This window comes from Gavia stellata, chromosome 6, assembly GCF_030936135.1.
Source record: "Gavia stellata isolate bGavSte3 chromosome 6, bGavSte3.hap2, whole genome shotgun sequence".
In the NCBI taxonomy this organism is placed as follows: Eukaryota; Metazoa; Chordata; class Aves; order Gaviiformes; family Gaviidae; genus Gavia; species Gavia stellata.
This window is the reverse complement of record NC_082599.1, coordinates 1,252,413-1,266,957: the sequence shown is the minus strand read 5'-3', so window position 1 is coordinate 1,266,957 and position 14,545 is coordinate 1,252,413. Positions and strand designations below refer to the sequence as shown.

Sequence of the window (14,545 nt, the reverse complement as noted above, 5' to 3'; positions counted from 1 at the left end):
GGCTCTGCTCCTGCCCCACTGCGTCGAGGGCTGTGAACAAGCTGGGACCTGCGGAGGCAGGGCTGGGCCCAGCTTAGCTGGGTTCCCGCCAGGCAACAGGCACCAACACCTCCCAGCTCTGCGCCGTGCTCCAGCACCAGCTGCCGTCGTTCCGTCTCCCCAGGCCGCCGGTCAGCTCTGAGGAGCCGCCACCACCGCACGCTGCCCCCATCTCCTGTCCTGTCCCCAGCGCGGTGCCAGAGCGGAGCTCAGCACCTCAGGCGCTCTGTCCCTGCAGCTCCCTCGTGTCCCCCTGCACCAGCCGCTGCAGCCCCGGGACCATCGCCTTGCTGGGGAGCCCCAGCGACCGCGCAGAAGATGCCGGAAACGGGGAGAAGAGGAGGGCTCAGGCCCTGCAGACCACTGGGTGACAAGAGTCCAGTTTACGAGGAGGGAAGGCGACAGAGGCACGGACAGAGTGATGGAGCTGGTGTCCCTGTCCCCTCACCCGCAGGCAGCAGCGTGGCGCTGCCCAGAGCCCACCCCTCGTCTGCCTACGTTGCCTTCAACTACGGAAGGGGCCCAGGCGCCCCGTCCCACCTGCCTCGCTCCACCCAGGCTCCAGCGCCTGCCCCTCCTCCTCCTCAGTCCAATTTCTCCAGTACCGAGGGCACATAGACCAGGCTGAGCTCGCTCCCGAAGTTGCAGACGATGGCAGCGTTCTCCAGCACGAGGATCTGCCGCGCGGGCTGCGACTCGTTGCTCTTCCCCAGGTAGACGGTCTGGAGCAGGTCGCCGTAGCCGATGTCCCAGAAGGAGACGCAGCCCTGGCCTCCTGTCACCAGCAGGTTGTCGGAGATCACGCCCAGGCTGGCACCGCAGCCCAGCTCCTGCGCGGAATGCCAGCACGTCAGAGAGCCAAGCCCACGGCAGGCGGCGGGGCAGGAACGCCTCCGCAAGGGAGGGCAGCAGCCTGCCCACGCCGCTTCGGCGGCCAGCCCTTGCCGTGGCTGGGAAGAGGCCGTTTAGCCGCAGCCCCTCTGCCAGCCCGGCCCCGTGGGTGCACATGGGCTGGAATGGGGCCACAGAGCCTCGCAGTGGGACAGTGCGGTCTGCCCAAGCAACAGACTCCGTCTTTTCTGGGCTCTTGCACGTTGTATTTACAACCAGGGAAATTTCTCACAGCACGTGGAGTTTAAATAGAGATCCCTTCAGCCTACAAGCCCAGCAGAGGTGGTCTGTGGGGTTTGGTGGGGTCCGGAAAAGCACAGAAGCACCCTTAAGCTTTCCCTGGCTGCTCCCCGGCTACCAACCTGCTGGATAGAATAGAGCTTGATCCCCGAGCTGCGGTCCCAGATGCTGATGACGTCGTCCAAGCCGCTGCTGATGACGCAGGACGTTGTGCAGGTGAGGGACGTGACGTCCCCTCGGTGGGCGTACATGTGGCTGACCTTGCTCCCCGTCAGCACGTCCCAAAGGCAGATGGCTCCGTCCTGGCCGCCGCTCGCTAGCACCATCGTCTGAAAGGACACGGGCAGAACCAGGTCGGGAACCTCAGCAGAGAGCGGACAGTACCCTTTCCATCACACCCCGGGGCTTCGCAGTGCCACGGACACGGGAAGCCACTGAGCACACAGGCCAATTCCGTAGGCAAGCACTTCCAGTGCTCCGGGCACGCTCCCAGGCTGTAGGAGGTCACCGGAATGTGGGATGAAAAGCTGAACTGCCGGCTCGGTGGCTTCCCTGCCTTTGTACATGCATTCGAGCAGGCTGGTGGTAACAAAACCCCAAGTCCACCAGGACTCCCAGGTGCAGAGAAACCTAAATTCCTTTAAACCGAGCTGTAAAGCGCACAGGTGTGGCTCTCCGCCTTCCTTCCAGGGGAGCTGGTACCCAAAGCCTCCCCGGGGGGCTCACTGCAGAGCAGGGCACGCGCTGCTGGGCCCTGCCGTGAGCCTTGCTCACCTCTCCAGCCCTGGCAGCGCAGGCTGTGCGTCAGCTCAGCTAAGCCTACGCTGCCCCTCGGGAGACAGCCGCTCCCCAGGAGGGCAGACAGTCCCAGGGCAGGGAACGTTTCCTGGGCCAGTTTCAGCCTTCAGAGGCTCCCTCGCTTCAGAGCTGCGTTCAGAACGGCTGACCGGGCAGCACGGGTACAGTGGGAATGGGGCTTTCCTGCTCCAAACAGGGCAGGGAGACAAACTGCCTCCAGGGAGGAAAGGGATTGCTGCGCTTGCAGGGAGCTGGATGGGAAATACCGGTTCAGCTGGTGAGGCACATGGTGAGCAAACCATTAAAGTGGCCAGCGAACCCTCTGCGTCCTCGGAGAAGCGCACATCGACTTCTCAGCATGTAAATCAGAAAAGGGTCGCAGCTCTGCCTGAACCAGTGGCTCAGCAGCCGTACATAAAGGATGTTCTTCCCGGTGCAGCCCCAGCTGCACCTTACCTGATCGATGTACACAGCTGTGATTGCTCCTGAGTGACCCTGCAGGGTGAACAAGCAGCACGAGTCTTCCAGCCGAAACACCTGCAGGGCAGAAGAGGCAGATGTGAGGGCTGCCGTGCTGCAGCACGGTACTTCCTGAGCCTTACCGCTCTTGCTAACGAAGCAACAGATCTCACTTTATCCTCCTTCCTGCCATCCCCTGCCCCACGGCAGTCAGAGCCTGTCAGACACTCAGGACAGTGAGTTCACTGGATGCTGCTGCCAAGGGCAGGGGAAGAGGGTAATGCCTGTCGGGCAGCGACAGGGCAGGGAAGCGACCTGCATGGCTGAAAGGGACAGCTGCGGCTGGAAGGGACAAGGGGAAGACTTAGATTAATTAATTAGTTGCATATTAGGAAAAATTTCTTCACCGAAAGGGTTGTCAAGCACTGGAATAGGCTTCCCGGGGCAGTGGTTGAGCCACGATCCCTGGGGGTATTTAGAAGTGTGGATGAGGCCCTTAGGGACATGGTTTAGCAGCGGACTTGGCAGAATTAGGTTAACGATTGGACTTGATGACCTTAAGGGTCTCTTCCAACCTAAATGATTCTATGACTAAGACAGGGGTACCCCAGAACTCACACCTTGCTATTCACGACATCGCCCAGCCCTAAGGTAAGAGGATGACACACTGCTTAGTAAGATACCTCACGCAGGGCTCTGTCCTTCTAACTCCAGTGAGGAGCCCCATCCAGGCAGACGAATATAACATGGGGATCTTCAGGAATGCATTGGATTGGATTCCAACCACATGACCCCAAATACTCGCCTACCTTTATGCACGTACACACGTCAGCTCTGCCCCCGGCCACTTACGAGACAAACTCACGTCCCACAGTGTCCACAGGACGGATAAGCACCCCCACACCCCACCAGTTACAGGGCAGCAGCAGCCCCGGACCGCAGCCGAGGAAGCCTTACTCTCAGAGTGTGGTCCTGGCTGCCAGTGACCAGCCGCCCAGCCGCAGCCTTCAGCGCCGTGATCGGCTTCTGGTGGGCGCAGGACACGGTGTGGGTGAGCTGACACATGATGATGTCGCTGCTGCAGAACACGGGGGAGGACGGGATGCTGCTTCTGCTCGGGGCTCCTGTGGCGAGACACACAGGTGAGTCCTCGCTGCAGGAGACACAGCCTTACGCTCCAAGACTAGTATCACCCAGAAATGGTGTGATATCAGGGATGCCTGGATGCTGAACTTCAAGGAATTTGAACCGGTCTTCCAACGAGCCGAACACCCGGCACTCTGGCTGACACCAACAGAAGCTACAGCTGCTCAGCACTCATGAACAACTGGCGTGAGGGTCTCCAACAGGGTCCTCAGCAGCAGAACTCCCTTCTGCAGATGAGTGGCCCCTACGCAGTGAGTCTTGTGCAAGACTGAGGCCCCTGAAGCCCAAGATCACTGCGGTTACCCTCGTCAGAGGCAGAACAGACAGCTGGGCTCAAGACTCTCTGCACCCTACGGCGAAGCACCATTTCTGCAGCCAGTCCTTTCCTCCACAGCCCACTCCACTTCCACATCTACAGCTTGCGGATCCCAGGGCATCCCTCCAGGAATACAACTATTCTACAGGAGCCACTGCACTGCAAACCAGCTACCACCACGGATTAGTTTTGTGTGTGTCGTGGTTGTGCCGAGGCCCCAAGCTGCAGCGTGATTGTGTGGGGCTACCTGGTGTGCAAACGAGTGAGAACAGACCTTTCTGAAGGACTAAAATAAATGAGAAGTGGGAGAGGAAAGAGATATGGGGCAGAGCTGACCCTCGAACACATCTCAGCCTCCAGACCTATACACTGGAGAAAACCAGCACTCGAGATGCTCTTCCTGTGTAGGGAACTGCCAAAGCATCCCTCACCTCTCCACAGCAACTGGTTTGGCATCCTGCAGTACAGGGTGTTTTGGAGCAGAGTGTTATAACAGCTTATGAAGTGGGTGTGAGGAAGTCAGCTGCAAGGAGGCAAGGGAAGAGGAAAAGGCTTGGAGGAGCTCGGAGCAGTGCACAGCATGCTCGGATGCTTGCTTACCTCGGAACTGCAGGTGGTTCAAGGACGTGTGTGTCTCTAGCGAAAAGAAATCTAAAGAGCCATTCAACCGGGCAGCGACGATCCTGAGGGAGAAACGCAGGCACATGAGGGGAGGCCCTTCCCTGCTACCACAGGGTGAGGAACCCTGAGACCAGACACCTCCCAAGGCAGAGCACAAACCACGCAGGCTCCCCCTGTGAGGAGGCACTCCTGATTGCAAGGAAGGGGGCTCGGAAATTATATTAAGCTCAGACCTCAGAATAAATTGGCAGATGGCGGTGCCTCTTTAACAGCACACAGAAACCAGTGACCCAAAGGCCCCATGTCCAGCCCTGAATTATTCTGGATATTCAGCTACTAGAAAGACTGAGTATCTGTATGAAGAAGAAGTGGCTGCTGGAACAGACCTGGACCAAGGAAAGCTTGTTCCACCATGCCCAGCTTGAGGTGGACACGTGGGAAGGAAGAGACTTCCCAGCTGAGCCTCTGCCATCTGGAGCTGTTCGACCTCCCTGGCAGGAGGGTCAGGGCTGGGGTCCTGGCTTACACCACGTGTTCCTCCCCTCGCAGGAAATCACCAAGCACAAACACAGTTACCTGTTGTTCAGGAAGACGAGCGCTGTGATGCCAGATTGACCTTCATCATTACTGCTACGGAGGGTCCCCTCGATAGCATCCCAAACCTGGAAGGAGAAGGGGTTAATTCCGTGATCCTGACCAGAAGACTGGTACATCGAGGGGTCGATGATCCACGTAACAGCTACCCTGTGCTGTGCCACATATATCCCCTGGCGCCCTTAGCTGTCCGATCGTAACAAAGGAGCCTGGAGGCAGCTCCCACTTGGCACTAGGGATTACAATCATCAATATCTTTCTATCTATCTTAAAGTAAAGCAGCAAGTTCTCAAGTGAACATCCTTTAGTTTGACAGCAGAAATGATGAAAACAATTGTTTTCTTTGAAGAAAATCCCGTAATTCCTCTCAGGACCACAGTGCTGGCCAACCTCTCCAGGGACACGATCCGCATGGTGTGCCCTGCTCTGATGGGAGTTCTGTCCAATGTTGCACAACATGGGGTTCCCCGCAACAGGAGGGACGTAAGATCACACTATCCTCTTTTTCCTTCTAGCGTTACTGCCGATAAATGGTATTGTAATCAATGCTTCAAAATCTGCATGCCTTTCTTACTGGGGTCACAACAAATGTTTGCCCTGCTGCACCACACACGTACCCTGCGGCAGCACGGGCTCCTGCTGCACGCGCCCCATTCCCGGCTCTGGTGCACCCCTCTTCGCTTCAGATCTGCCCCGTTCTGAGCATAAAGTGCTCCGGATTTTGAAGTAATATTGTGATGTGGACTGGAAACATGATTCAGCAGCAAAATTCAGGCAGTGTTTCAACGCAGCAGCTCAGGAGAAAGTATCTGAGCTCAAAACCGTATTTAAGGGACAAAGAAAAACAATGGAGTCACCTGCCTGTGTCTTTGTTGGGAAGAGTGAGAGCCGCTCACATGCAGCACAGGTAGAACAGGTCAAAAATCATTAAGGATTTTATTTCCATTTTTAAAAAAAAAAAACCCTGCATTTATTTTGAAGGAAAAATTCTGACTTAATTTCAAAAAATGAAATTAAAATGAAACTAATGCTGGAGTTTCCTCACTGGAGTTTTAAATTTCTGATTAAATTTTGCTTCAAATCCTGTATCATTCCCACAGAACTCCTATTCATTTTACTTCATTTCATGACTGACCAGCAACATTACTTAATGACAAGCTTCTTAAGTCTTAAAGAGCTGCTATTATTTAGCACTAAGTGAAGAATTTTTTTCCTTACACTACGAACCTCCTTTGCAATGAAATATTTCAACACTCAAGAACCAGAAAAGAAGATAAGCAAAGTACTGATCAAAGGAGAAGCTGTTTCAAATACTTTAAAAACCGACTGCAGGTGATAATAGACACTGTATCGTAATTCCCATTCTGTTCTAAAACCAAATTAAGTTGAAACGCTGAGATTTTCAGTGCAGAAGAGGAATTTCTGCCCTGGGACCTGTCCTAACCTGCACCCTGAGAGGCTGTGTGCCTGGTGCTGGTGCTGCTGGTACAGCTGCCGGCAGCGGCAGCTCACCCAGTGCCTGCGCTGGCAGTGAGCCTCGCTCCTCACCTCCAGCTTCCCGTTACTCCGGCCAGCCACAATCAGGTTCCCTTGCAGGTCCAGGCTCCAGACAGAGCTCTCCAAGTCTCCTCCCCAGGAAGGAAGTGGTGACGACTTGTCAAATCCCGTAAAAGACTCATCCCCCAGGCTCCTTCTGCGGCTGCTGCAGCCTCCCTCCTCAGTCCTGCAGCCCAGGGAGCGGGGACTGCCGCTCCCGGGGCAGAAGCCAGCCTGTCCGTGCGGGGCTGAGAGGCCAGTGAAGTTCATGCAGTTGGAGGTGCCGTGCTCTTCATACACTTTACCAACCAGGCTGCTGAAGTCATACCCGGTCTCCTTCTGGCGACTGCCCACGGCACGGAGCCGAGTCTCTGACTCGACCACCTTCACCTGCTCAGAGAAGTTCGTGTCAATGAGAGACGTGAGGTCTGGCTGGTCGCAGAAAAGCGGAGGCTGGGGAGGGCTGAGCATCCTTTTGGGCTGGTGACTGTTCTCAAAAGAGTCATCCAGACCATTCTTGCCATCCGGACTATGATCCCAGCTTTCCTGGTAATCAAAGATGCCACTGCTGTCTCTTCGCAACCTAAAACACAGTAATAAAGGCTCAATCCTTCCACCTCTACTCTCGGAGAGGGCTGATTTCTTACAGAGGGGTTTGCACCAGCTGCTGAGCAGCGACTGCAGAGGGACCTGCCTGCAGTTGAATGACTTGGTACAGACACCACTCACCTCGGTTTGGGAATAACGGTGAGGCAGTCACCGGTCTGAGCATCCCACACACGGATCTGGCCCACCAGGCAGCAGCTGACAAGCAGCATCCCATCGCTAGCCAGACATTCGATGTCCTGGGAAGGAAGAACAAGCACAGCTGAGCACGTAGCACCACCGAGGCCTCTGGACTCTGACAATCACCTTGCGTGTGAGTGAGTAACTATATAGATGATAAATTTTATGTCAAAACTACATGGCTGGCTTAGCAACCTATGGATACTCTGAGAACACGAGTACATCTTTGCCCAGAGTCCTAGATGTGCGCTAGACTGCTGCACATCAAACAGACTCCGTCTGTCTTCCCTTTCCCTGATAAAGTATGGCCCAAAGAGATGGTAAGATCGGGAACAGAGGTGCAGCTTCTCTGGAAGACATGGCACAGCGTTTCAGACTTCATCTGACTGGATGCCCGAGTGCTTTGTTTCATCTCAGAATGGGAAGAAACATCTTTCCCCTCAAGAAAAATGAGTGAACTGAGCAGCAGCACACTTCCGTGCAAACCCACGGATGCTTTTAGCACTGGAAACAACATTTAACAGCCCAAACCTATGCACTAACTTTTGGGAAGAAGGGAAAAAAGGATCTCGTAGGCTTTAAATATCAGGAATCTAGATCTACCCCAGCAAAGAAGGCTGGATCAGCCCAGCCAATAAAAGCCAACAGAGAAGGTAATAACAGCAATTGCAAGAAGCTCAGAGCGAGTCCCAGGAAGAAATGGAAAAGCCCTACAGGAAACATCATGCTACAATTTCCTACAATATATATATATATAGCATTCGCCCCAGCCGTTAGCCTCCACCGCTGCATTACGCTAAGGCTGCATAGTTGGTCTGTCCTTCCTGAGGGCTGTTATTTAAATAAAACAAAGAAAACAGAAGATGTGTGGCGCAAGTCAGTAAAACGCCTTTCTTGTAAGGACTGCACCCGTCCGACCTACCATGAGGTGACCCCTGAGAACCAAGGGGACGATCTCAGTCTCAGGTGGGGAGTAGCCGTAATCGTCACAGGGCAGGTCCCCCCTCTTCCTCCTGCTGTGAGAGAGCCCGTTCTGCCCATAGTTCTTGGGGCAGAACACCCTGTACAGGCAGAAGAGCAGGAGGACCAGGATAATGCCCGAGGCCAGGCCCAGAGCAGCCACCCTGGTGGGAGAGACAGACACAAAAAGAAGGTGAGATAAAAGATCCAATTACTGGTCCACGGATGGAGTTTGAAAAATACTGTGAAAGTATTACACATGTTGCTGGTGTAAATTTTTCAGCTGAGAAAAATTCCCAACAAGCTATAGTGATTTGTAGAAAATTAAGTGTTTTTTTTAATGGGAAAATGTCGATTTCAACAAGGTTTTTCAGACCTTTCAATAAGAAAACTACATAGCAACTAAGACTTCAAGAAAAACACTAGATGGGGATCGGGATAATGTGAAGAGTTTGATCTAACACCCAATAAAGCATTACTGAATCACGACGTTTATTCCCAAACACGAACTCCTATCCCTGTTACACAGTGATAAACCCCATAATGCATCACGTATGGTCCTAGGAGTAACATTTTTAGCATCACCAAGCCATCCAATTAAAATACGTCTAAGCTTAATCTTCAAAATGCATGTCTAATTGCACAACAGTTACTAGATTTTAGTGAACACTTGCATATGTATCAAGTTTGTACGTCCTTTGTCCGTAGTCATCGATACCTATTGACAAGCAGCTCCCACCAACAGCAACGTTGCTAACAACGTGGGCTGCGCACACCACCTCCTGCCAGGGAACTCGGAAAAACAGTGCCAGGAGAGATTAATTTAACGCTGCGCTAGCTGAGCTAGACTGTCCTGAGCATTACAAGATTTTGCACTGAAGCTTTACAAATATTTTGTTTTCCCTCCAGAAGAGCCAAAGAGCAACCCGTGTCTCCGAGGGAGTTAAGGCACAGTCAGAAGGCTGTGTCAAGGACTTCTTTACTTGTAAAGGGTGACATCCTGGTGCCCTTGCAGCTTGGATGAGGCTTGGTCAGGCTGAGCTTCAGCATCCAGCTTCCCACCGCTTGAAGATAAGAAGGGGTGGTAGCGGTTAGCCTCCTGGGGATGCCGCACTTCTAAGGCCTCTTGTGGGTTCAGGTACAGCGTGACGGGGATTGCTGGAAGGATGCTGATGTATCTGAAAGAATGGAAAGATGAGAATAGCTTAGGAACAACAAACGCAAAAGACACAAAAAACCCAAACAGGTAACCCAGTTCATCTTCTCACTAGCAGCCAAGGTAGGTCTCAGGATGTACCTTCAGTCCAGTAGTCTCAGGTATTCTAAACTAAAGATCTCCTTTGAAATATTTTTTCTAAAGATATTCCCCAGGTCTTAACCTTCAACTCTGTGGAAGAGGTTCAGAGCCAACAGCAGAATGAACTACTGATGAGATCAAATGGATCACATAGATTTAAGTAAGGATATAACTATCTGGTTCGGTTTCCTGTACACTGCATGCCAGAAGATCTCACCAAGAATTTTCTTCAGCTCAGGTGTCTCTATTCCTCCCGTGTACCATCTCCATCGCTTACAGATGATCATATATTGCTTTACAAAATTCTAAACATCACCTCCAGGTAAAGGAAGACAACAAGCAAGTAATATACCCAAGAGCACAGAGAGAAACACAACCCTTATTCTCAGACAAACAGGCCTGGAGAGTTTGGTACCTCTGCACCACACAGGAGGGCCTGTTTAATAGTCTCCTCCCTGAAGACACGGTTGGAGTAAGCCACGTGGAACACAAATTGTTTAACTCAGAAGGACAAGGGTCAGAAGAAAGAAAAACGCTTGGGGTCAAATCCACAATTCAAAGCGCCTGCGGCACCTGATGCCAGTCCACTTGCCTTTTGGCCAGGGTGATATTGTAGTAGCTGAAGAGGGATGGCCAGTGTCTGAAGGAAAGCTTCCTCCAAATCTCCTCATCCTCTGCTCCCCAGGTAACCTCTGCTTCAGCTCCAAGCTCCGTCTGTCCATTCCCTTTGCCCTCTGGTCCGTGGGCCCAAGTGTGCTGGTTTGCCTCCAGTCTGCTCAGAGGCTCCAGCCCTGACTTCTGCTCACGCTGCTGTGTCTGGTTTTCTGACAGCTGTATAGGGTCCGATGGGAAGACTGAGAGATCAATCTTGGGGTCCCCAGCAGGTAGGACCCCTCCAGGAACAGGCATAGGAGGCAGACCTGCTTCACCCAAAGGACTTTGTTCAGTGACCTGTGACGTTAGGTAGGTGCGGAGACCAGCAGGATCCGTGTAAACCAGGATTCCAATCCAGATCACCGTCCCAGCCTAGACACGATGAGCAAGGAGACGAGCTCGTTTAGTACATGACCTTCACACTCCGCCTCCAACACCTCGTCAGCTGTCTGAGCTGATCAGCAACATCCCAACCAAGGGTACGCACTCAGTTACGGTCTTACTCCCGGCAGACACTTATCCTCTAAGAGGATTGGGAGAGGTTGCACAGCACGCACAAAACCTGAACGCTACCTTTCTGTGAGCCATCCGACTCTACCTGATGGTGGGAACCCCACTTCTCCCATACAAATGCACAGCGGGGAAGAGACTCCTTGCTGGCGGCTGGGATCGCGGTCTGCCACCCTCAAACAGGGCTGGAAAGGCTTAGTTCAGTGTTCTGGCTCATGAACTCTGCAAGACCTACTGCAGCAGCTGCCGTTCACAGACTGATGTATTAATTTAAACTAAACTAGCATCAATTTTAGTTGACAGTAACAGACTGGGCTGTGGTTTGTAGAGCCGAGGAACACACACATTCCTCCGCTTCCATTATAGACACCCAGAACAGAGACGGGGGGGACAAGCAGGGGCGGTCACTGGTGTGACTGCTGCAGTTACACCTGCAAAAGGAAAAGCCTTAGTCTTTCATGTAGTGAAATATCTCCACGTCTTTATTCCACATTATCTGCAGGAGCAAAACAAGATTCCTGCTCTGTAAAAATCTCCTCTCTCCACTCATACAGTCCTAGAACATCTGCTTATATAAAGGCAGATTTTTATCTCAAAGCAAATATCAGAAAACTACCCACTACCACCCAAACATCATGCAAACAGCAGAGCCCTGGAGCTAATGCATGCAGAGCGATGTTCTTAGGGAAGAACTTCTTGAACTGTATTTACTACAGGGCAGCATAAGTCTTGCAGGGGAACAAGGATACATGAAAATGGTGGGCTTTTTTTCCACCCCTGGAAGCCTGTTTGGGTTGGGTTAGTGTCCAGCAGGAAGAAGCACCGGATAGCAAACACCACATGGCATACCATGATGAGTCTCTGGGCCAGCCGGGTCCTGGCGAAGAAGTAGATCACCCGCAGCCTCTTTGGCAGGCGCAGATTCCTGAAAGACGATGGCTGCAGGGTGATGGTGTGGGGGGTGGCAGGTCGCATAGCTGGCTGGCGTTCGTAGCGCTGAGAGCGGCTGACAGGCTTCGCTGGAGGCATGCAGGCTTCTGCTGGCAACCGTTTGTTCAGATCAGCGAGCTGCCAAGAGAAAAGCAAACGTGTGAGAGCTGTGGTGATGAGGTGCCTCCAGAGAAATGTGTGCAGAGACAGCTATCTTTGATACTTGCCCACGTGTGAGTTCCCACCTTCACCCTCGAGTCAATCTGTGCCAGCTTCTCTCCAGCACACACTCTCTTCTTCGCCCAGCCATGGTCACCTGTTTGTGACCGTGTCTCCTTCCATCCTATTTACCCCAAATCTGCACGTTTATATACCTGAGGGTGTCTTGCTCCCTCAAGCGTCCTGTCCCCAATCCCTGCGTATGTGTAACCGAGCAAGTACTGCCCTGGAACTTTTATGGCTCAGTGTTCTCTGTTTAGAGAGTGAAAATCACAGGGTGTGCTTCCTTTAACCCTTCCACAATAGCAGAGAAGGAAGATCCAAGGCAAAACCTCGTGTTCTTGGCCCTTCCTTACCTCCATACGGCGAATGTCAATGGACAGCACGGTAGTGAAGAAAAACATCTGCAGAAAGAAGTCAGACACCAGGCCAACCACAGCGAAGAGGCAGAACTCCTGCAGACAGGACATATTGATCAGCTACGGCAACGGCGGAGACAACAGTAAATATTTCAACTTCAGAAAAAGGGAAAGTCAGCAAATTCTTGCCCAGAGCGCAGACCTGAGTCTATTTTACTGACAAATCTTGTTAGCGATATTTTGTAATAGTTGAGAGTTCAGTGCTAGAAAAGTCTGTGTGAGAAATCAAGAGCATATTTATTCAGGTTCGCATTCTTTGTTCTTCTTAGCCATAAAACATCAAAGCACTAAAGGAAAAAACAGTCAAGGATGTTTTCCCAGTTCACAAAGCCATGGCAGGGCTGCAGACAGAGCTCTCATCCTCCTTGCCCATGCGTTCAAATCACAAGGCCAAACAGCCTCCAACGGTGACAATTTCCTGCACTTTACCAATAGACCTCAGCCCTGATTTAAAATCCCTCCAAGAAGACAGGTTGCTTAGGAACTAGATCAATCGCTCTCCAACCAAAGACAGACCACTGTAGTCACTGTACATCTGTGTACTCATTTCTAGCCATTCTCCAGGGCCCCAGCTAAACCATTTCTGCTTAAATCACACTTTTGACTAACGTATATTTGAAGGGCAAATTTCATTCCTATGTCCCGGAAGAAAAGTCCCACACCCACTCTCAGAGGTCTCTAAACAACAAGTATATGGGAAACAACATCTGCAAAAACCCGTGTTTCCTTAACTTGCTGCAATGCTCTGCTTTCCCCAGCAGGTGCCATTGCAGAAATAAGGATTAAAAGATTCTGCCCAGCAGCAGAAATGCAGCCAGCTCCCAGATCATCCCTATAGAACAAATGCACACTCTTACCCTAATCCCCATTAGCGCTAAGTGCCGTTCCCTCTCCCCCACTACATTCAAAACTTCACAGCAACATAGAATTAAAATATTTTTGAGAGGCATTTTGTTTCCCTTGGAGGTACAAATTTCTGTCGGGACCTGTCAGGACCCAAAAAGGATCTAGTAAACATGGAGAGAACAAGAAAGCTGAATGTAAACAGGAGTTAAAACCTTAGGCTAAACAGCAGCTTAAAGACTCTGGCCCTCACTTGCAGAACAGAGCTGGGAAACACCCACTGCCATCCACTGCCTGCCTGCTGGCATGGTGACATGCTCGTTGCCTGCAGACCAAGCCAGGACACATCCACCTAAGAGGAAGGAGAGAGGCCACGGAGATTCTTTTCTTTTGTCCCCCTCCTTCCTATGCCTGCTCCAGCTTCTTGCATAAGGCTGAAGGCCAGTGTCAGCACAGTGAAATGAAAAGAGATAGCGTGAAAGGCTATCCAAAACCTCTAAACAAACCTTGAAGCCTCCCCATCCTGTCCAAACTGTTCTCGAAAGACAAGCAATCAACTGCTCGTTATATAAAAATCAGTGTGATATGAAATGAGATAACCCACCAGGTCAGCTGCCTCTCCCCAAACCTCCCAGTGACAGCAGCACAAGGAAGCAGGTTCTGGTCAGGTTTTTCTCTTTAGTCCCTTCCCCCAACATCTGACAGGAGGTTTTGGGAGCAGAGGGATGAAAACACAACACAGGTTCCTCTCTCAAGGAGAAAACCAGAAGGAAAGCAACCGTCCGTCTGGATTTCACCCAGACCTTGGCAAACACAGGCTTCACAAATGGCAGGCTCTGCACAGACAGATATTAATTCTGTTAATACCTCCACTTACTCGCACTTAGGATTAGAGACATCTGAAGCTGCTAGCCCTGGAAATCTAAAAATCTTCTTATAGTTGGATACTGCACACCCTATGGCAAAACCCAAAGTGATTTCAGTGGGTGCAGGATTGGGCTCTCAGCGTGTGAACTTCAGTACAAAGTAGTGGATAAGAGATGGAAAGCACAGGACGAGCACTCAGCACGCAGCCCTGCAGCATCTCAGGACCATCAACAGTGACACTGTGCCAGGAGAACAGGGGTCTCTACCCACCTGCAATGCAAGGCAAGAGGATTTCATTGCTGCTCAGAGTTACGAGGGATTTAAAGCGGGTGCACAAGTCTCATCTGAAGCCAAACTCTATTTCAGGACAAGGAGAGGCATGGAAAACACAGAAAACTCCCTTCTGCTAAACAAGCCATG

General features: G+C 51.8%; 1 protein-coding gene across 1 annotated transcript in view; it reads right to left on the bottom strand.

Annotated features, from left to right (window-relative positions):
- Positions 1-33: 33 nt before the first annotated feature.
- The window catches only part of SCAP (SREBF chaperone), a 68,137-nt gene continuing 53,625 nt past the window's right edge, over positions 34-14,545 (bottom strand). The window contains exons 11-24 of the mRNA XM_059818564.1: positions 12,353-12,451; positions 11,697-11,915; positions 10,490-10,709; positions 10,276-10,408; positions 9,370-9,564; positions 8,349-8,550; positions 7,370-7,485; positions 6,653-7,223; positions 5,087-5,172; positions 4,490-4,572; positions 3,385-3,551; positions 2,425-2,505; positions 1,293-1,499; positions 34-869 (exon numbers count right to left, since the gene is read on the bottom strand). Coding sequence (XP_059674547.1) covers positions 624-869; positions 1,293-1,499; positions 2,425-2,505; positions 3,385-3,551; positions 4,490-4,572; positions 5,087-5,172; positions 6,653-7,223; positions 7,370-7,485; positions 8,349-8,550; positions 9,370-9,564; positions 10,276-10,408; positions 10,490-10,709; positions 11,697-11,915; positions 12,353-12,451 — 2,625 coding nt within the window. The 3' untranslated portion in view covers positions 34-623. The remainder of the gene's footprint in view (positions 870-1,292; positions 1,500-2,424; positions 2,506-3,384; positions 3,552-4,489; positions 4,573-5,086; positions 5,173-6,652; positions 7,224-7,369; positions 7,486-8,348; positions 8,551-9,369; positions 9,565-10,275; positions 10,409-10,489; positions 10,710-11,696; positions 11,916-12,352; positions 12,452-14,545) is intronic.